This window comes from Galleria mellonella, unplaced genomic scaffold, assembly GCF_026898425.1.
Source record: "Galleria mellonella isolate WM207_F2 unplaced genomic scaffold, CSIRO_AGI_GalMel_v1 utg63, whole genome shotgun sequence".
Lineage (NCBI taxonomy): Eukaryota > Metazoa > Arthropoda > Insecta > Lepidoptera > Pyralidae > Galleria > Galleria mellonella.
In genome coordinates, this window is record NW_026442130.1 from 7,566,714 (window position 1) to 7,587,077 (window position 20,364).

Consider the following 20,364-nt stretch of genomic DNA (forward strand, 5'->3'; position numbering starts at 1 on the left):
ATTTAGTTTATACCCTCTCAAACAATTTCTTATCATAATCAGCCAGGAAAAGGCTTACAGCTTATTTACTTCAGTAATTTAACTTCCGTGTCCACAGTTAGTAACTTAGAGCAGGCACTTATTAATATTTGTTTATCTTTTCCCAAGGTGACCGCAATTTTGACTCCACGTAGCGCGCGGTTACTAGAAGTCGTTTCTCATTCCGCCATCTCATTTTCACCTCGACTTATGAAATTGTGTTTGTCAGGCTTACGTTCTTGCGACTTTGTGATAAACAAAATGATCCTTAAAAATATACGTCACAATGTAATATTTTGGTCTTTCTTATGTCACTCGCAAATAAAGCTAATAGAAATTATGTTCATCACTGTGTATTAACACATAAATAAAAATTCAATTAAAGTTAATACGATTAATTAGATATTTAATTTAAACAGCGTGAAATCAATTGAACACAGCGTAAATTTTGTACACGATCTGAACTACATCTCCAAAGGTTTCTCTGTTCATAATGAAAATATCAGCTGCTGTGAGGTAAAGTGGACGTTGAGATAGTGCCAGTATTAGGAAAACCATTCTGGCTTGTTTATGATTCATTAACTCCCAGCCACATGAATATGCTGCTGTGGACATACCTGTCTCCGCACTCAATAGAAGTTCACCTCCAAAACAGTATATGAATAAAGGCATTACACCCGTCACACCTGTTAATATTGTATTGCTTATGTTCCACGAATTCATTGTCTGTAATGTTGTTACTAACACCAATGTCATCATCAAGAAGTGAGCTCCGAAAACTGATTTGTATAATTCCTTTATCTTCTCGTGATAGATCATTATAAACTGGTGGTGTTTTATAGACAACTTCAATTCGGCTTCTATAGTTTTTTGTTTCATATCGTCGTTTTCAAATATTTCCTCATCATTTACAATACTGTATATATGATTCAATGATTCAGTGATAGCATAGAAATGACCAAGTTCATGCGAGAGTAAGTTGACAAATAGTACAATGTAGCCAGTTTGATTTATAGCAGAGAAGCATGTTGCAATTGAAGTTAGAACAAATGATATTTGGTAGAATGGTGTTTCGTATTTGCTGCTGAGGCCTGAAAATATTTTGTTAAAACTTTGATTAAGTTATACTTCATGAGTAAGATTTAATTTGAATTAAGTTAGATACAAATTCAAAAGGTTTTTGTGATACTTTATGAAATGATTTGCTTTAAGAGCTTTGTAGTTATACGTAGGTTTATCGTAGGCTTATTTATATTTATATAAATTAAAATCTTAGACGTCGTCTTTGTTAATACTTAGAACCATTTACTTGAATAATAAATTTATTAATTTAAAATATCTTTAATAAAAAAAAAGAAGTTTATCAATGAGTAATGTATTGCTGTTTTTTTGCCATACAAAACATAATTACCTAATTGTAAAATAAATTCAATGTTATAGATAGATAAATAAAGTTTAATTTATATAATTAGAATTATATTTATAAAGGATCTTATTCAATTATTGATAGAGCTAGAAACGAATGTGTCGTTAGGTAGTAAAAAAAGAATGACCTTTACCAAATATTTCTCCAGGTGTTGTTGGCAGGTACCTATTGTTACCAAAGATAGTAAATAAAAGAGGTAGAATTAGGTAGAATATATGCGTTGTTGCTTGGTTGATAATTACTAGGAAGGATACATAGCGCCCTTGCTGAAGCGTTCTTATCATTTTATTGTGAGCAGCAGTATCAGCTGGTATTATGTTCAAACCTTGACGACTCATATCTAGTATTTTTCTGAGTCGATCACTGTAAAGTTAAAATTATTAAATTATATGCTATTGCATAAAGAAGAATTTTCTAAAATATGAATAATATGACAAAAAGTTTATCCGAACTTATTCACCTATCCTTTATATCTATTCAAAGGATCTAAGAGCGCTTAGCAAAAACTACTGTGACTTTGACATTTTGCAGATAATATAATATGTGAATTAAGTATCCGATATGGGAGGTTTTTTGTAAATACTCCATTGGGACGGGATATACCGGGTTCCGGGTAGGCGAGGCAATTTCTCTTTATCCATACTTAATATGTATTATACATGTGAAAATATCTTATCTTTTTCTTTGACTACTTACACGAGACAGACTTTGATGACATTTTATTTCTGTTTAAACTTTAAGTAACTTTGAGATAAGCGGAATCTTAGGAAAAAGCTATTCTATATAAGTAAAAGTGAAACAGCCGCTTACACAATTTTACACGCACATACATACACACACACACACACAAACACATACAAGTTTCATTTAAAACAAAAATTACAGAGTTTCCTCTCTGTGACGTAAGACTTATAAATAGATCGTATAAAAGAAGGTTTACAAAATACTGACTTAAATGACAGTTTACGGGTTCACCCACAAATGATATATGTAACTATTGTTTCAATCCAGAAAAAGCCGCGTAGATAATTTAATATAGTACATTTTTATAAACGAAACAATATTGATAACAAACCTGGAACTCCACATAAATATGTATTTTGAGAGTGGAACACAAGTGGAACTTAAGCAGTTCATGGCTTTGAAGCACTCGAGTTTGTCAGGGATCACTTTTATTAGGTAAATACTCTGGCTAATGGTACCGACATAAACAAATGTCCCAGCAAACACAAATGTGGCTAATAAGGACAGAAGGGTCATTTCTGGAACAAGCGTATCTTTATTTAGATCTTCTTGATTTGCTGTAGTATATGATATTACTGGGCAGTACAGTTTTGTGTGATTCGCCTTCTTACTTATTAACAATACCTGCATAATTAAGTCACAGATTTTACTTTTATCTGAATACTTAGGTATTTATGATATCTAATCTTTTGTTAGTAATGGAGTCTAACAACAGTCCTATAGGAGAGGGGGAAGGGATTGTTAGCAATGGAGTTTGACAGCCCCATTGCTAGCAATATGCCCTATTAGGTCGACTTCCACGTGGTTCCTCCTGGAAATCCTCGTGAACGATTATTCTTGAATTCGTCACGATGGGCTAACTGACCTGCTTCATCCTCATCTATCATCCTTCACTGGTGTCTCGCCGGTGTATACCGGTAAAGCGGATGGAGTTACCATCCCATTATTACCCATACAAAAAAAAAAAAACCAGTCCTATTGCTAGTAATGGATATACATATTCCTAGCAATAAGGCTGTTTTTTTGTCAGGTAGACGTCCTATTGGGCGCTCCTTGAAATCACCGTGGTTAATTGTTGCTGAATTTGTTATTATAAGTCAATTGATCGGACTTCATCCTCACCTATATCATTCACTGCTATACCAATAGCCAGGGATTACCATTTCATTTTCTACTCCATCAGTTTCTATCAGGTGAGTCGTCAGCTTGTTTATAATTTCAAGTTTCATAAAACGTGTGAGTTCCAGTCAAATTCCAATTTTGCTATATACATAATGCGGCCAATATTTTACTTTTGGATCGTACACTATTAGACTTAAAAATTTATTAGGGCATACTATGTCGTTAGGTTGTTTAAGCAACTTTTCTTATAAAATTATAGATAAATTATACTATTTATTTTTTAAATATCTTTAGGTACTTACTACGGTTCGTATCTCCAAACACATTATGTATTCCAACTAATATTTGAATCGAATTAACCATGTTTTTACTGGCTTCTATAGGATCATCATTAGTTTTCATCAAATTGTAAATATAATTTTTAATATAGTTTACAACCATTTTGATGTGTCGCGAGCTGGTCATATGGAGTAATGTAACAGAGTAGTTTGTAACGCAGATCTTTTATTATAAAAACACTACAACGATAATTATATTTAATAACTATAACAATTTGGTTGTTAAAAAAATATTGATAATTGGTGCTCAATTTACGAATGATTGTTATAATATGCCTATACTACAAATTATATATACACACACACATATATATATATATATATATATATATATATATATATATATATATATATATATTAATATATAAGCCAGAACACTGTCTAAGCGGAATCGCATTAGAATTTTAATAACTTTTTCTTACGTTACATTAGTTTTGGCTGTGTACTCGTATTGATCAATCAATCAGATTATTTAACAATAAAAATCTAGGGCAATAAATTATAACATTTTAATAATTTGCAATTGTAATCTTTTTTGTTTAATTAATTTTAGTCCCAAATTTCAATGCAATTTCCAAATGAAATAAAAAATCATATTCGGTTTGATTTAAAAAGTAAGAAGATGTAAGAAAATCGAGACCTTTGAGAAATGTAAGAAAAACGAGGCTTACCTCTTATATGTAAAAGTAATTAAACACATTTAAAAGTAATTGTTATAAAATTTTCTTTTATTAATCATATTTTTATGATACTATACATCGTAATAGTCCAATTACAATTTGAATTTATTATGTATACTACTACTATTTTATTTATTTGCGTAATATAAGCAAATTGACGTATGCTAATGTTGTTTACATGGTTTACATCGGACATTTTGGATAACACTTAAAAATTATAAATACGTAAATAGGTAACTTTATTGTAATTAAATACAGTTCTTCTGAATTTTTTGTATTAGACTTAGCCAATATGTTTTCAATTTTCATTATTGTTTATAGACAATCTTAGAAGAACTATGGAAAAATAATCATTTTTTTTTTTTTTCTATGTCTTGCTCGTCTTACGTTCTCGCCACAACTTGGTCTATGTATTTGAATAACTAGTAAACAATACTACTATTTTACGAACTATGATATTATTTAAATAGAATATTTTTTAAACGAATTAATATATAATGCATAAACATTATAAAACAAAATAAAATATTGTGTAAGGCTGTTTACACACGTCATATTTGAGCACTTAATCGCTAGTACTATCGATTAGTTCCACCGATCGTATATGCTATAATTAAATTCTGTTTTACACCAAAAAAAGATTTAAAAACTAAACTAAACAAGAATTTCTCAAATCAGTTTACAACAGAAGGAGTTATGAATGTTTGTAACATAAAAAAAAAAACATGCAATCGGCTTGAAAACCTTCTTTTTTAAATTATGTTAAAAATGTCGTATAATAAATTGTTCAGTCAAGTTCATTAAAGAAAAGCCGACTCAATTTCGAATAATCGGCTTTATCAGTGGTGAATGATATCATGATCGTAGTAGACATCTGTATAAAGAACTTTTCCAGTCTTGTTTGAGTGAATTAGTACATAAAGTATCCTGTATCTTAAATAGGTAGATAGATAGATATAGTAATAGATATATATGTAATTTATTTACATTACTTACAGCACACAAATAAGAACAGATATAGATACATGCGTAAAAAAAAATACAAATAAAATAAAAACCAAAAGGAAAATATATAAAAAAAGTAACATAACAACAGTAACATTTCAATTCGCTATATAATATATATATATATATACTATATATATTATATTTATTATATATATACACACACATACATACATTACGTGTTTGAATAAAAACGTACAAATATTTAAACCCTTAGTTCCCAAAGTGGTCCAGGTGAATCCCAGGGGTTCACCGGAGACTTGACAGGGGTCTATGTTGGCGTGACAAAAAAATGGGGTTTACAATTCGAAAGCCACGAAATTTTTTTTATGCAACTCCGAGTGGCAAACAAGCTGACGGCACACCTGATGGAAAGTGGTAACCGTCGCCTATGGACATGAGCAGTACTATGGATGTAACAGAGTGTACTGTTTTGTCCATAATACCCCTATGCGTTGCCATACCTGAGGACTTAGGTGTTATTCCTCTGCACCCTGTAAATTCACTGCCATATCCCACCCTTCAAACCGAAACACAGCCATGCAAACACAACTGCTTCATGGTAGAAACACGAATAGGACAGAGGTACTCAAGCGTATGACTTTTTTTTCAAAGTCTCCCTATGGTAAGTATTACAATGTAATATGATAACAATAATAAATAGTGTAATAATTATATATTTGAATAAATACAACACAAAAAACATATTCTATTTTTCTTTTTATTTGAATTATTACAAATTGGGAGTTTTTTAAATGAAATAAGTGAGAATTGATTGGTTCTTTGTGCTTGAATTGAATAAAGTCACTTTTTTGATTAGCCAGCTTTAATTTTTTTTAACATCCACTCATAGGTCAATCAATTAATTAATTGAACAATCAATTGTAACTTTTTTTTAAATTTATTAATTTATGGTTGGTACTCAGTTGCAACGCAAATTTCTATTAGATCTAATCTTCACATTTCTTGTCAAGTTTTGGGAATATACATAGTAAAATGTAACTGCTGGGTGGATCCCAGGACTAGCTAAATTTTGAAAGTGGTCTCTGAGAAAAAAAGTCTGGGTATCTCCTAACATCTTTACAAACTTTCCCATTTATAATATTACTGAAATTTAAGTATGTTAGAAATACAAATACCCTTCTTGTTGTTATAATAGTACTACATACTTAAATAAAATAAATATATATTTCCTTAGTAAATCATCCTTGCTAAACGCTGTTTACTACAAACGCAATTTATTATATATACAACTAAGATTTTTGTAAGGTCCAATAGGCGGAATAACGCACGGTGGATGATCGCCACTCATCCAGATGGTTGGGATAGAACTTTAGTTTTTGGCGGGTTGTACCATATAGTTGTGAATCAGCAGCAGGTATCAAGTAAAATATTGTTTCTTTGATCTAGTGTAGGATTATAAGAAACATACCGATACAACATACCTTATTATAATAAATAAATCAATGAAAATCCTGTAGATAATATTTATTCTAGAAACCATAAAAATATTTTAATAATTCAATACTACACTGATCACGGCGACCAGCCATTACGCATGCTACAGAAGCATAAACAGTTTATTTATTTATTTAGGATACTTTGAAGAATGTTGAACGAGCTATCAGTCAAGTCTTTGATTTTATGAGCATAATCTCCATTTTCATTTATTTTTCTCCCTAGATATGTGAATGTATCAACATAATTTGGTCAATATAGTGCTTTCACTCTTCGAGGAGAAGCCAAAACCACTAAGCTAGAGAATGCCTCTCTGAAGAGCTTAAAGGTTTTGACTTATTCGAGATCAATAAGTACTTAGTTTTGCGATGTTAATACTCAAAACTCTTGCTTTGTGTTTACTTGAAATAATGGCTATATTTAAATAAAATTCAAATAATAATTATTCATAAACAATTTTACAAAATACCTATAATTAATTGCTACTAACTACAGTTAGTAGCGTTTAATTATAGGTATTTCTATTATGTCACCAAGGCTACGAAATTGTATTACAAAATAGTCCAAAACGTGTAACAAGTTATCAGTTATATAGATATTAAATTATTTTGAATATTATCAGTAAAATATTAAAATTTAATACCGTTTTTTGACGTGTGCCTACACACACAACTACACACTAACTTTGTACATTATTATTTTTTAATTAGTTACATATATATAATAGATTACATGATCTCAGCATAACTAATGATTAGTTTTTTTTTCGATGGATGAAAATGGAATGGTAACTCCGCCTGCGCTAACGAGATATGCTGGCGGAGCACCAGTGAAGGGTGATCGATGAGAATGAAAACAGGCCAGTTAGTTCATCATGATGAATTCATCAGGAATTAACTATGATAGTTTCCAGGGGGAACCGCGGGGAGCTCGACCTGGTTGGGTATATTGCTAGCAATGGGATTCTTAGTCTCCATCCCTAACAATCCCTTTCTCCCCACTAATGTTTAGTTAGGTAATTATAAAATTTAGGTATTCATTCTACGGTTTTGTGTAGCCCGCCTTGCCTGCAGGGTAGCTATATAATAATGCCTTATTTACTTTTGTCATGAAACATTAATTAATCAGAACACGTAGGTAGGTATTTCCGAACCGATACGACAACATAACATTCAAGAAAAGAGTATATTCCTTTTTAAAAGGCCGGCAGCACACCTGCAATGCCGCTGGTGTTGTAGGTGATCATGGGCGGCGGTAGTCACTTACCATCAGGTGAGCCGCATGCTCGTTTGCCCCCTGTGTTGTAAAAAAAAAAAAAAAAGGTAGGTGACAAATACTGCAAAAGTAAACAATGGCAAAGTTGATACAAAAACACAAGGTGAAAGCATATCTAAACAAATAGAGAAAAGATGAGGTCATTACAAGTTTTCCAATATTGTACGTGTTAAATCAAAGTATCTATACCTATTTATTTGTAAGACTCTAAGTTATAAATAATACAGAATGTTTGTAAAACTGAATTAGTTCTGAATCGTAAGTTTTTTTATGCAACTTATAACGGCAAATAAGCTGACAGTTCGTCTCATGTAACCGTCGTCATTTTTTTTACAACACAGGGGGCAAACGATCATGCGGCTCACCTGATGGTAAGTGACTACCGCCGCCCATGGATTATCCAAAGAGTGGTTGTGCGTGGGAGAAAGTGCCTTGAAAAACGCACGGTGGAGGACCGCCACTCGTCCTGATGGTTGGGATGAAATTTTAGTTTATGGCGGGTTATACGATGGACATTAATGGTATCATGGACAACAGAGTATATTGTGTCATCCATAATACTCTTCATGTATTGCCATTCCTGAGGACTAAGATATTATGCCTCTGTACCCTATAGTTTGCATTGCCATATCCATTTCTTTAACCGAAACACAGCCATGCAAATACAACTGCTTGAAGATGAATTTGACAGAGGCGACACGCAGGCGACTTTTGTATAAAGCTTCCTTCTGGTGTAATATTAAGTATATATTAAAAGGTTCATTCAAGTGAGTTAAATCAAATAACAATAGGTAAACGTTAATATTATTTTGCAAAAGGTATTCTCTAAACACTGAATTAGATATTATTCAGTGTTTAGAGAATATTATATAGATATTGATAATTTCCGGTATACATTTATTTTTATGTTAAATAAGTGTCAAATCAGCTGCTAGACATAATGGGAGTTTTGTGCTTTGCAGGTAAGTCTCACCAGTTGCGAAAACTAAAATAATAAAAATAATAACAATATAGGTATAATTTTATTATGTTTATTATCATAACATTAATACGGGCACAGAAGATGGGTGATGGGTGGGTGACGTTTAAATGATGTATACCCAAATACATAGGTAACAAACATTTTTCGTGCGCAAAATAGAAGTATACCTAGAATATATATACAGAATTTATAACAACAAAAGGTGGTTTTATCGTCATAAGCAATCAAACCAAACAACCTGTGTACTAGCGTCTGAAGACTCATTTGGCGAATGCATCAAAAGCATAAAATTTCGAACGTTTTAAATTCCGATAGAAAACTTTCGTGACAACAAAATTAAATTATATCGATACCACACAATTCGGACTTTCTATATTATAGAATATCCCTAATAGAATGTCGCTTTGGCTGGACGCCATCAGCAATTTAGGACAGACTTTGTGGAAGCTTGAATAATTTTTTGATATTTTACATACATAATAACAAAGTCGACGTGAAATTAGTAATGATTATAACGCTTGTGATAAATTTGTTTTTCGGTTCATATAGATGTAGATAAATGAGTATATATCGGATTAAACTAGAACAAATAAACCTAATTTTACTAATAATGATGACAGTTGAATGTTTATTCCTTGATTTGAATAAGAAATTTGGCATTTAGAGACGACACACGTGGGATCTTTTTTATTTCAACTTAAGCAGAATGCACTAGAATTTGCTTCCCAAAAAAATAGCATTTCATTCACAATACCAAAACATACTTACATTCAAAGAACCATTACGTAGATACACTACGTTGAATATATCTGAATTTAGAAATTAAATTATTCTTCGTTACTGATTTTCTTTCACAAAGAAAAACGCCATATACTCGTACAGTAATTTTATATGGGATCGATAAGTCCCGTATCAATCTGTGGAAGTACAACAAGTGTTTTCTTACTTGTAAATCCTTTTGATAATTGTTTGTTACCTATTTCGTAGCCAGTATAGAAGCTGAACTAAACATAAAATGAAATTTATCGACGTGATAGGCTGCGACAAATTAACATCCTTCACAACGTGAGTGTTCGACTAGTAAATTAATTGAATCAAGCAACTTTTTCCATTTGCACTGAAAGAAAATAAACATTGGCACGAAGTTTCCTTGGACGTAATGTTATTTAACGAAGTATTTGCAGTACAGTCTTAAAAATAAGTTAATATTCAAATTGTAATGATCAGAACCAGAAAATGAGACCGTTGTGGTTGATGTAATAGTAACTATTTCTGAGGATTAATGAGGAGATTAAATATTAAATAAAATAATTTAATAAATAAAGTTAAGTCAAAGATAAAGTAAATAAATATTTAAGTATGTATATCTATTAATAAGTTTGTATTTAAACACTCAATTCAATCTACGTTTATTTCTTTTTGTGTGTAGTGCGTTACGCGACATATTCGTTGATTTTGATGACTATTTCTTAATTGATAAAACTTTGTTTTTTTTTAGAATAAAAATATATTATATCAATTTCAAAAGTAATATTTTTTTGCAAATATATACTAATTTGTTGTATGGTCCCGGCATAGAATAGGCCACACCGTCCTTTTCCGTGGGTTTCGTAAGAAGCAACTAAGGCAGCAGCGTCCCTCTTAAAACATCTCTAAAGTCTACTTGCGAAGTCCCTCTACGTGGTGGCTCATATTCAGTAGTGGGCAGTTAAAAGCTAACATGACGATGATGATGACGATTTACAAAAAAAGACAATGATATCAATCATATAGAACAAAATGCATGAATCAAACAAAATGCATATATGTAGAACCAAGATAATAATAAAATCGGTACAAAATTGATGAAGATGTCATAAGATTGATTTATTCTCATAAATCATTTGTTAAAAATAAATTTATACCTAGTTTCGTCAAACAGTGGACTTTGATAATTACAAGTCCAATGCTGTTAAGAAATGATTTTTGTTTGAACTTTGAAGAATATTTAACGAATCGAGAATAAATTCAACTTTCCTTCATAAAAAAATATTTTAAATGTTCTTTGCTACCTACGTTAAAAATATGAATCAAAAAGATATTCTTAATTTTACGTAAAAGTTGCTCTGCATCGTCATCGGTTTGTTAACTTCTCAGGATTTTATTTCGTAATAATGTTTTATTACTTTTGTTTGAAAAATGTTAAAATTACTAGTGATGTCGCAATTTGACTTTTTTGGTAATCGAGTTATTAGTTACTCATTAAAAAAATTGAATTCCATCTCGAGTTTAAGGACTCAGATATGTAAGAGAGTATATGTGCTATTCTTCATCAAATTCGAGTAATTTTTTAATTTTTTGTTGAAGTTTGGCGAATCGGATGCTGTTTAGAAAACTGTATAGTATAAATATGTTAATTTTTTTATAACACGCGAAACAAACGGTTCACCTGGTAACTGGTAAGTGTTCTCGATGGTAAGTGACTACCAACGTCCTGCTGTGCGTGTGCTGCCGGCCTTTTAAAAACAAATATGCTCTTTTCTTGAAGGTTATGATATCGTATCGGTTCGAAAATACTGCTGTTGGAATTTGATTCCAAAAAATGGTTGTACATGGAAGAAGAAGAGTGCCTTGGAAAACGCACGGTGAAGGACCGCCACTCATCCAGATGTTTGGGATGGAAATTTAGTTTGTGGCAGATTGTTCGGTGGTTAAAATCGGCAGCAGGTACTGATAAATAAAAAAGTGAATTAAATATATTTTTTGAGCTATAATTGTTACTAATTACAAATTAAAGAGACTAAAAGTTATAGACAAATGCCACATAATAACAGTAGTCGTTGTATAATGTTTCTACCTCATTTGAATATAAAGCCGCGAACGTGTTTTTTTTTTATTTTACAATATCGAGGTACATGCATGGACGAGGTTTGACAATGTTCCAGGTTTGTGTTTTTAATTACTTTGAATGTCGAATGTGAATCGTTTCGCGCTTCTGTTGATTACGGGAAACTGGCAATGAGTCAAATGGTTCCAATGTCATTTTTGCGTAAAAAATAATCCTTTAATGCAATTTCGTTGGCCGGTATAATTTCATTATTTGTAAAACACGAATGGTTTCCGCCACATTGTTTGGTTAAAAATAAATTAATATTGCTGGATATATTGTTTTCCAATAAACAATTTTATTATCTTACCATCTATTATTACTAAATTCACAATTCGGTTGTATTTTTTTATGTTTATTACCTCATAATTCCGTCACTTCTAAACTGATCTGTAAAATTATTTTTTAACCGAATCGATATACTTAGGACAAGATTTATTTTCACCTGCTCATATAAACAAAGTCGCGAGTACAACTAGTAAATAAATAAACAAAGTAACAAACTCAGTTTTACCTTCATAATAATATACCCATAGTAGCAAAAGATTAGTACGGATTATATATTATTGATGTCTTTTTCTTTCAAGATCAAAGAACGCTGCTTTCTCCTGGCGTCCTCCTTTATCGCTTTCTCTATGTTCAAATATTTTATTCATACAGGCTTATAATGTTGGTTTTTGGAACTCTTATCTTACCCTCTGTTTGGACTATCTCCAATTTAGTCGTAAGTTCTACATTGTAGGATATCAGATTTGTAAGGACGACCTTAATGATTTACCTTTAGGCTCTATTATAACTTGCTGTAGATCGACACAATAGCTTATGATTTTATCGTTATCCTTACTAATATTATAAATGTGAAAGTTGATTTGTTTGTTGCTTTTTAGCGTCTTAATCAATTATTTTTTTACAACACAGGGGGCAAACGAGTATGCGGCTCACCTGATGGTAAGTGACTACCGCCGCCCATGATCACCCACAACACCAGCGGCATTGCAGGTGTGTTGCCAGCCTTTTAAAAAGGAATATACTCTTTTCTTAAAGGTTATGTTGTCGTATCGGTTCGGAAATACTGCTGTTGGTAGTTGATTCCAAAGAATGGTTGTGCGTGGAAGAAAGCGCTTTGAAAAACACACGGTGGAAGACCGCCACTCGTCCAGATGATTGGGATGAAACTTTAGTTTGTGGCGGATTGTACGGTAGTGAAAATCAGCAGCAGGTATCAATCCGAACAATTATTACAAAATTTGGTTTACACGTACTACATGAGACGGAGAAAAACTACTTTTTGTTCTGGTCAATAAACATACCCCGGTCGTGCGGTCTAAGGCGCTGGTAGAAGCTAGCGATACAATAAGAGAACAAAATATATCTAATTGCATGAAGATGCTTATAATTGTCCGAGATAATATCGTGGATTTTTTTGATACTTAGAAAGGCTAATAAGTTGACCGCCCACTTGATGGTAAGCGGTAACTGTCGCGTATACATATAGAAAAGAGCAGCGTACACTGTCTACGGAGGAAGTCTATGTTCACCAGTAAACAGAAAATGACTGATATAATGAGGATGATGATGATGAAGATGATGACGATGAAGCTGAGGTTGTTGAGGACTAAGCCACTGTACTAGACATGAGTAATATCGATACAGCTCTAATATCTGTATATCGATTTCCTCTGGAGATTGATCATAGAAAAAAGGTCATCACCATCATTTTGGTATCGCCAATACATGTTACAGGTGGAATATCTATATTCATTCTGATAGTGTTCTTCATTTAGAGTATAATAATAATAGTATATTACTCATCCCTGCTTTGTGAAATTATCTCTCTGAAATTACAGGATAATTTCACTGCTATATCCCACTCTTCAACAAAGCTATGCAAATGCAGCTGCTGCACGATTGAAAAACGAATGGACGCGGCATAATATGTATAATGATATCGTATACATGTAGGTAAATTTAAAAGCGTCTCCATACTTTTGCATGAATTAGTTGATAAGAAGAAACTCCTAAATGACAAGAGTCCCAACTTTTGTGCAAAGTCACGTTTTATCTTATTATATTTTGATGGTAAAATCTCATGCAGTGTTCATATTAGCATCATATCTTTGACTGTCCATTACTGGACATAAGCTTCCCCTTAGGAGGTTTGCCAGTGGTTGCCACGCTTGGCAGGCGGATTGGCAACGGCAGTTAGGCTTTAAAGAGGGACGCTGCTGCTCAATATCTCGCCTTCTCTTAGTCGCCTCTTACCACACCCACGGGAAAGGAAGGGGTGGCCTATTCTATGCCGGGACCACTCGGTCACGCAGAGTTCATGCTACGGTAAAATATAAAAGTGTTGTCATGATATTGATATGCACTTATTATATTACGTATGTAGACACAAGTATTGGCACACACATCAAATTACCATAGACTATTAAATTACCATAAAATAACACCTCGTATTAATATAATGTTTCTGCATATTTCAATAATGCATAAAAATAAAAGTAATATTTGTACAACGAAGTCCGCTTTTGTCTGTTGGAAAAGTTTGAAAAGCAATTAAACTACTAGTTTCTATTCTATTACTATGTATAGTGGTGGATATTGGTTATTCTAAATAGCCATAACATAGAAAATAATAAAATACTGTAGTTTTATAATATTTAGGTGAACTGGGTGTTTTTTTTATACAACTTAGAATGCCAAACAACCTAACGGCTCACCTGATGGAAAGTAGTAACCGTCGCCTATAGACATGAGCAGTACCATGGACATAACAGAGTATACTGTTGCGCCCATGATACCCCCCATGCGTTGCCATTCCTGAGGACTCAGGTGTTCTTCCTCTGTACCCAGTAAATTCACGCCATATCCCACCCTTCAAACCGAAACATAGCCATGCAAACACAACTGCTTCACGGTTGAAACACGAATGGGACAGAAGTACCCAACCAATCGACTTTTCTACAGTCTCCCTCTGGTAATTTAAGTGTTATTTTGTGGAAGTCCGTGTCATTGGTTTGTCGATTAGAATTATTTTGTTTAATTCCGTTACTATTAGTATTCATGCCACTGGTAACATTTGAGGATTAACAACTATAAAAAGTGGTTTTTTATACTGTACTACTATTATTAAAAGTAGAAGTTCAACGATCTACTATATAAGTCATTAATCTCTGACCGTTATTCAGTCCACGCACATATAGCGACACGTGTTTTACCTTTGAACGAAGCATTTGAGCTGTCATCTATTAATTTGTCTGAAAATACTTTGTTTACACGTGTTGTAATATGTGAGTGGACTGAATAACGATCGGAGTTTGATAACTAATAAGGAACATCATAGAATTTCTACTAATAATAATTGTACCCAATCTTCAAATGTTAGCAGTCGCACACATACTAATGATAGCGAGATTAAACAAAATAATACTAATTGATTAATTAATACTGAAATTGTTATTATTTATCTGAATTAAACCATCATAGTTGTTGTTTTTACTTGCAAGCTTAATGATAACGTTGTCTATTTTCATTCTAATTAAGATTAACTTGTTTGCATGGTCGTCTGCGGCTTGTCCCTTGTCTTCAAGTACAATGAATTTTATTGCGCCAATTAAGGTTAACCAATTAAAATTAATTGATTGTCTATACTTATATTATAAAGAGACAAAAATTTAATTGTTTGTTTGTTTGTAATGGATAAACTCAAAATATTCAATTTTATAAATTCATTTACCTGTAAAAAATATCTATTCGTGCAATGCTGAACCGGATCATAAGTTATTTATAAAAGGGTCGATACAGATATGCAAAATAGAAAAGTAAATATTTTTAGAATTTGTACGTACATTTTGTTAACAGTGAAATGCATTTGGCCATAAACAATAGGTGCATTGATTAAACATTAAGTAGCTATGTTCAGAGCTGAAGTATATGTCTATAAAGTACAGTAAAGGTGCGGCTAGGTCATACGGTTTACGACGTTGTCGCTTTGATGTGGATATTGCTAAGTAAATGCATACGAAACAGTATATTTATTATTTATTTGTTGTGTGTTGTTAAGTATGTGTATGTTATGTATGTACTTAATTGTGTATATATTATATATGTATGTGTATGTATGTATGTATGTATATATGTTTGTATATGATAATATTTATATAATAGTGCGCCACCTACCCTTTATCTTTTTCTCAATGTCCTCTACCCAAAGGTTGTCTGGAAGAGATTGCTTAGCGATAAGGCCGCCTTTTGTATCACTTCTCATTAATATTTACTGTATTTGTTATTTCTCTTTTTACTTGGTGCAATAAAGTGTAAATAAATATGTTATATGAAACAGTATACTCTGTTATGTCCATGGTACTGCTCATGCCTATAGGCGACGGTTAACACTTTCCATCAGGTGAGCCATCAGCTTGTTTGCCATTCTAAGTTGTATAAAAAAAATGCATAATGTACACAGCGTAAATAGAGGTATTATTATTAGAGTAGAGTAGAGTATTATTATTTGTTGTGTGTAACAATTGGTAAAACTCTATGTGGCTTGCTTATGCATGTATTGCTTGGAAACACTGTATTTTTATTTGTGTAAAGTCAGCAACAGTGTGCTTGCATCTCTGTGTTTTTTGTTTTTTGCAACGGTCTCAGTGACCATATATGCAAAGTTACGATCCACTATAATAAATTCCTACAGGAGGTAATACGAGTATATTGGAGGAAAAGGGATTGTTAGTAATGGGGACTAACGGCCCTATTGCTAGTAATATATCTTACAACGTCGACGTCTACGTGGTTCCCCTTGGAAACCAACGTGGTTAATTCTAGATGAATACATCACGATGTGCTAACTGACCTGTTCTTTTTATCACCTGTCACCCTCAACTGGTTTCCCACCAGCGTATACCGATAGCGCAGGCGGTCTTGCCATTAGATTTTCAACCATTAAAAAAATACGAGTATATTCATGTATTCTATGGCATTCCATCCGGAGTGGTATATCTGATATCTATAAGCGACTTTTTATTAGGTGATTTATTAAATACACCTATTGGATGATATTAATATACATAAATACATATATTTTTATATAGGTATATATTTAATTTATGTATAAAACATTATTTTGATATAAAGAATGAAGTCATAAGAAAAAAGTGGGCATTATCCAGAGAGTCTTAGTGTCATATTTTTGTTAAAGATGATTACAGATTGCACTTCTCTATGTAATATAAGCAAATGTATTCTACTGAAATATTTTAGTCGTAGGATATCTATATATAGTTAATTATCTATTGCTTTAACGATATTGTTTAGTTTATATATAGAGATACGAATAAAGAAATATAAAGGACCGATATTCGTAATTCAAAATCTATTTGTCTATAAATGAAGGAAAATATGAGAAAATAAGGTTATGTTCTGTAAAGTATATTCATATTTTACATGCCGTTACCGAGGTTAATACGTTTGTAGTTGAGGATTGCATTCACATGATTATATTGTTGAATAGCAGACGCATTATCGACATGTACGTGACTGCAATATAGAGGCAAATTATTGTATCCAGACGACATATCTACGTGTATATGAAGTATTTCTATTATTATTTAGCAGATGAAAATGCAATATATAATAAAACGCAATAAGCGGGGTTACGCTTATGCAATATGTTGGTATTCATTGGCCAGGTACTAATAATGGGTGATAGATGTAATGGCTCTGGGTTGGATTCAGGGGGGACTGCGTGTAGGTCAATGTAACAGGTTTCAACTAATTCTCTTCCCTCTTAGTTTGGTTGTATCTGATTGAAAATTTTATCACATAAATATATATATGTGTGTACGTACCGATTTATGGTTACTGAAGACTTGTTTAATTTCAATGTCAGTATAGAAATATATTTATACTGGCATTGAAATATCTTATGATACCCACGGGGAAAAAGGAGTGTCCTATTCTATGCCGGGATTGGAATGAATTTAGTTAGTTACTGTATATTATTTTAAACATATTTAACATTATAAATTTGGATGTAGGTACATTTAATTTTAGCGTCGCTTCGTAATACCACCTGGTGAAATCAAAAGCAAATCTTTGAACAAACTTGAGATTAAATGAAACTAATTTTAACTCAACGACATTTAACTCGTAAACTTCTAAAATATTCGTTCCACAGAACCTGTTTTAATACGAATTCACTAGCTACTCAAACAATTAATTATTTATTTTAGTTAGCCAGTGAATTCTAAAGCTTTTACATTTGGTATTTACATACATAGGCGTGGTAATTATATTTCGGTTTAATACATAGGATATTTTTTTCTATTACATGTGGGTTGTACGAGTAGATAACAAGTATTTATGTAAGAGAGAAATTAATTCTGAATACTAAAAATTTCAGTCTAATTTGTTCAGATGTATTTTTATAGAAATTATTGTTAGTTTTAATGTATGACTTATTAACGGTGATGGTGATAGAGCATGATGATGGCGTCAATTGTTTATTCGACCCTCTACATAGAATGTTATGATATTGCCAGTTATTGTAAATAAAGTCTACATTAATAGTATTGATTTTATGAACCATTTTTTTATGGGTGAAAATGGTATGGTAACCCCGCCTGCGCTAACGGTATACGCTTGCGAAGCACCAGTGAAGGGTGATAGATGAGAATGAAAACAGGCCAGTTAGCCCATCATGATGAATTTATCAGGAAATAACCATGATAGTTTCCAGGGAGAACCGCGAGGAGGTCAACCTGGTTGGGTATATTGCTAGCGATGGGATTCTCAGTCTCCATTACCAATAGTATTATATTATCTGTGCCATTACTAACAATCCCTTTCCCCCTTTTATGAACCATTATATAAATAAATAAATATCATAGATAAAGGTGGTAGTAGATAATGGTTTATTTCATTGTACAATTTTGTTGCTATATATAGCTTTAACAATTAGTGTAATATGGGTCATTAATTCGAGAAACGTAATTGTTGTTGGTCAACCGTTTCATAATGTACCTACCGACTAAACTGGATGTGGTTGACGCAATTTATTGAACATATGAACTGGCACACTATCCGTCAATCGCGACATCGCTCGCTCAATGTTCAAGTTGATTGAAAATGTCCCGAAGTTCTTTTGTTAATAAATCTACGTCATATAAAACAACTTATACTTATTAAAATATCGTGTTTTTATCATCATTATTTTATTTAAGACTGACCTGAGAGATCAGTCAGGCTGCCAACCAGTGAGAGGTATAAAGCTCTACGCAAACAGGCGGTCGTTGATTGATTAGGCGCCTTAAGACTTTTTTCTCGTAGTATCCCTATATATTAATGTTAAAGCTCTTTAAATTCATATATAAGATAAATTGTACATTTTAACAATAAAAATTGGCAACAACATTTTTATATAACAGTTACACACACTTTGCTCAAAATTATAGAGAAGAGTTTCAAAAAGTAAAATTTTTTTTAATTGGATACTGTTATTGTATATGAGGAAGTAGAAATCAAAAACATAGATACAACATAGATATAGATGACCCAATCCCAACCAGATAGATAAGTATTTCCTTAACATGCAAGCCGTAAGATTTTCTTAAATATGGCTGTTACGGGGGAAAGGGATTGTTAGTAATGGAGACTGAGAATCCTATTGCTAGCAATATACCCAACCAGGTCGACCTCCTCGCGGTTCTCCCTGGAAACTATCATGGTTAATTCCTGATGAAATTCATCATGATGAGCTATCTGCCCTGTTTTCATTCTCATCCTTTCACTGGTGCTCCGCCAGCATATCTCGTTATCGCAGGCGGGGTAACCATACCATTTTCACCCATCAAAAAAAAAATTATAGCTATTAGGCGTGTGAAATAGTTAATTTGCATTTATTATTTCTGTAACTCTATTTGGTTACATATTTGGTCAGGTATCTAATCTGCATTATATCTACAAGCTTTGAAATTTTTGTATATTTAAAAAAATGTGAAAAAATGACCAGGTTTTATTTAAATTATCACAGACACACTCTCTAAAAATTAAATACGTTGTTGTATGTATATTTATTAATTTATTTTATTTAAACTAAATTTTAATCGATTTGTACACATTATTTATAGACATTAGCAGACTGTCTTATAATCGTTCAAATAATTGTTTATATTTTTGTTAAGTTATTTTGAAATAAACTATATAAATCTATTTTGAATTTCAATATTGATTCTCATTTCAAAGTAAAGGTGTAGGTAATGTCTTCTATATGTACTTTGTTTTCTCAACAAAAAGTTTTTAGTTTACCAATCCCTGCTCTTTCCGTGGCCTTTCTGAAAGTTCGTAGCCAAATAGTATACCAGTATAACTTGAATTATTCAAGACGTGAATTGGCATAAGCGACGAAAACATGTTTATTTATTCACCGTTTCTTTTTGTGGATTCTG

General features: G+C 32.2%; 1 protein-coding gene across 1 annotated transcript; it reads right to left on the minus strand.

The window, feature by feature from the left end:
• Nucleotides 1-444: 444 nt before the first annotated feature.
• LOC113521843 (odorant receptor 82a-like) lies at nt 445-3,751 on the minus strand. Its single transcript, XM_026907498.2, has 4 exons — nt 3,613-3,751; nt 2,520-2,706; nt 1,578-1,807; nt 445-1,109 (listed from the first exon to the last, which is right to left on the minus strand). Exons 1-4 carry the CDS (start codon nt 3,749-3,751, stop codon nt 445-447), a joined length of 1,221 nt encoding a protein of 406 aa, XP_026763299.2.
• Between the last annotated feature and the right edge of the window lie 16,613 nt (nt 3,752-20,364).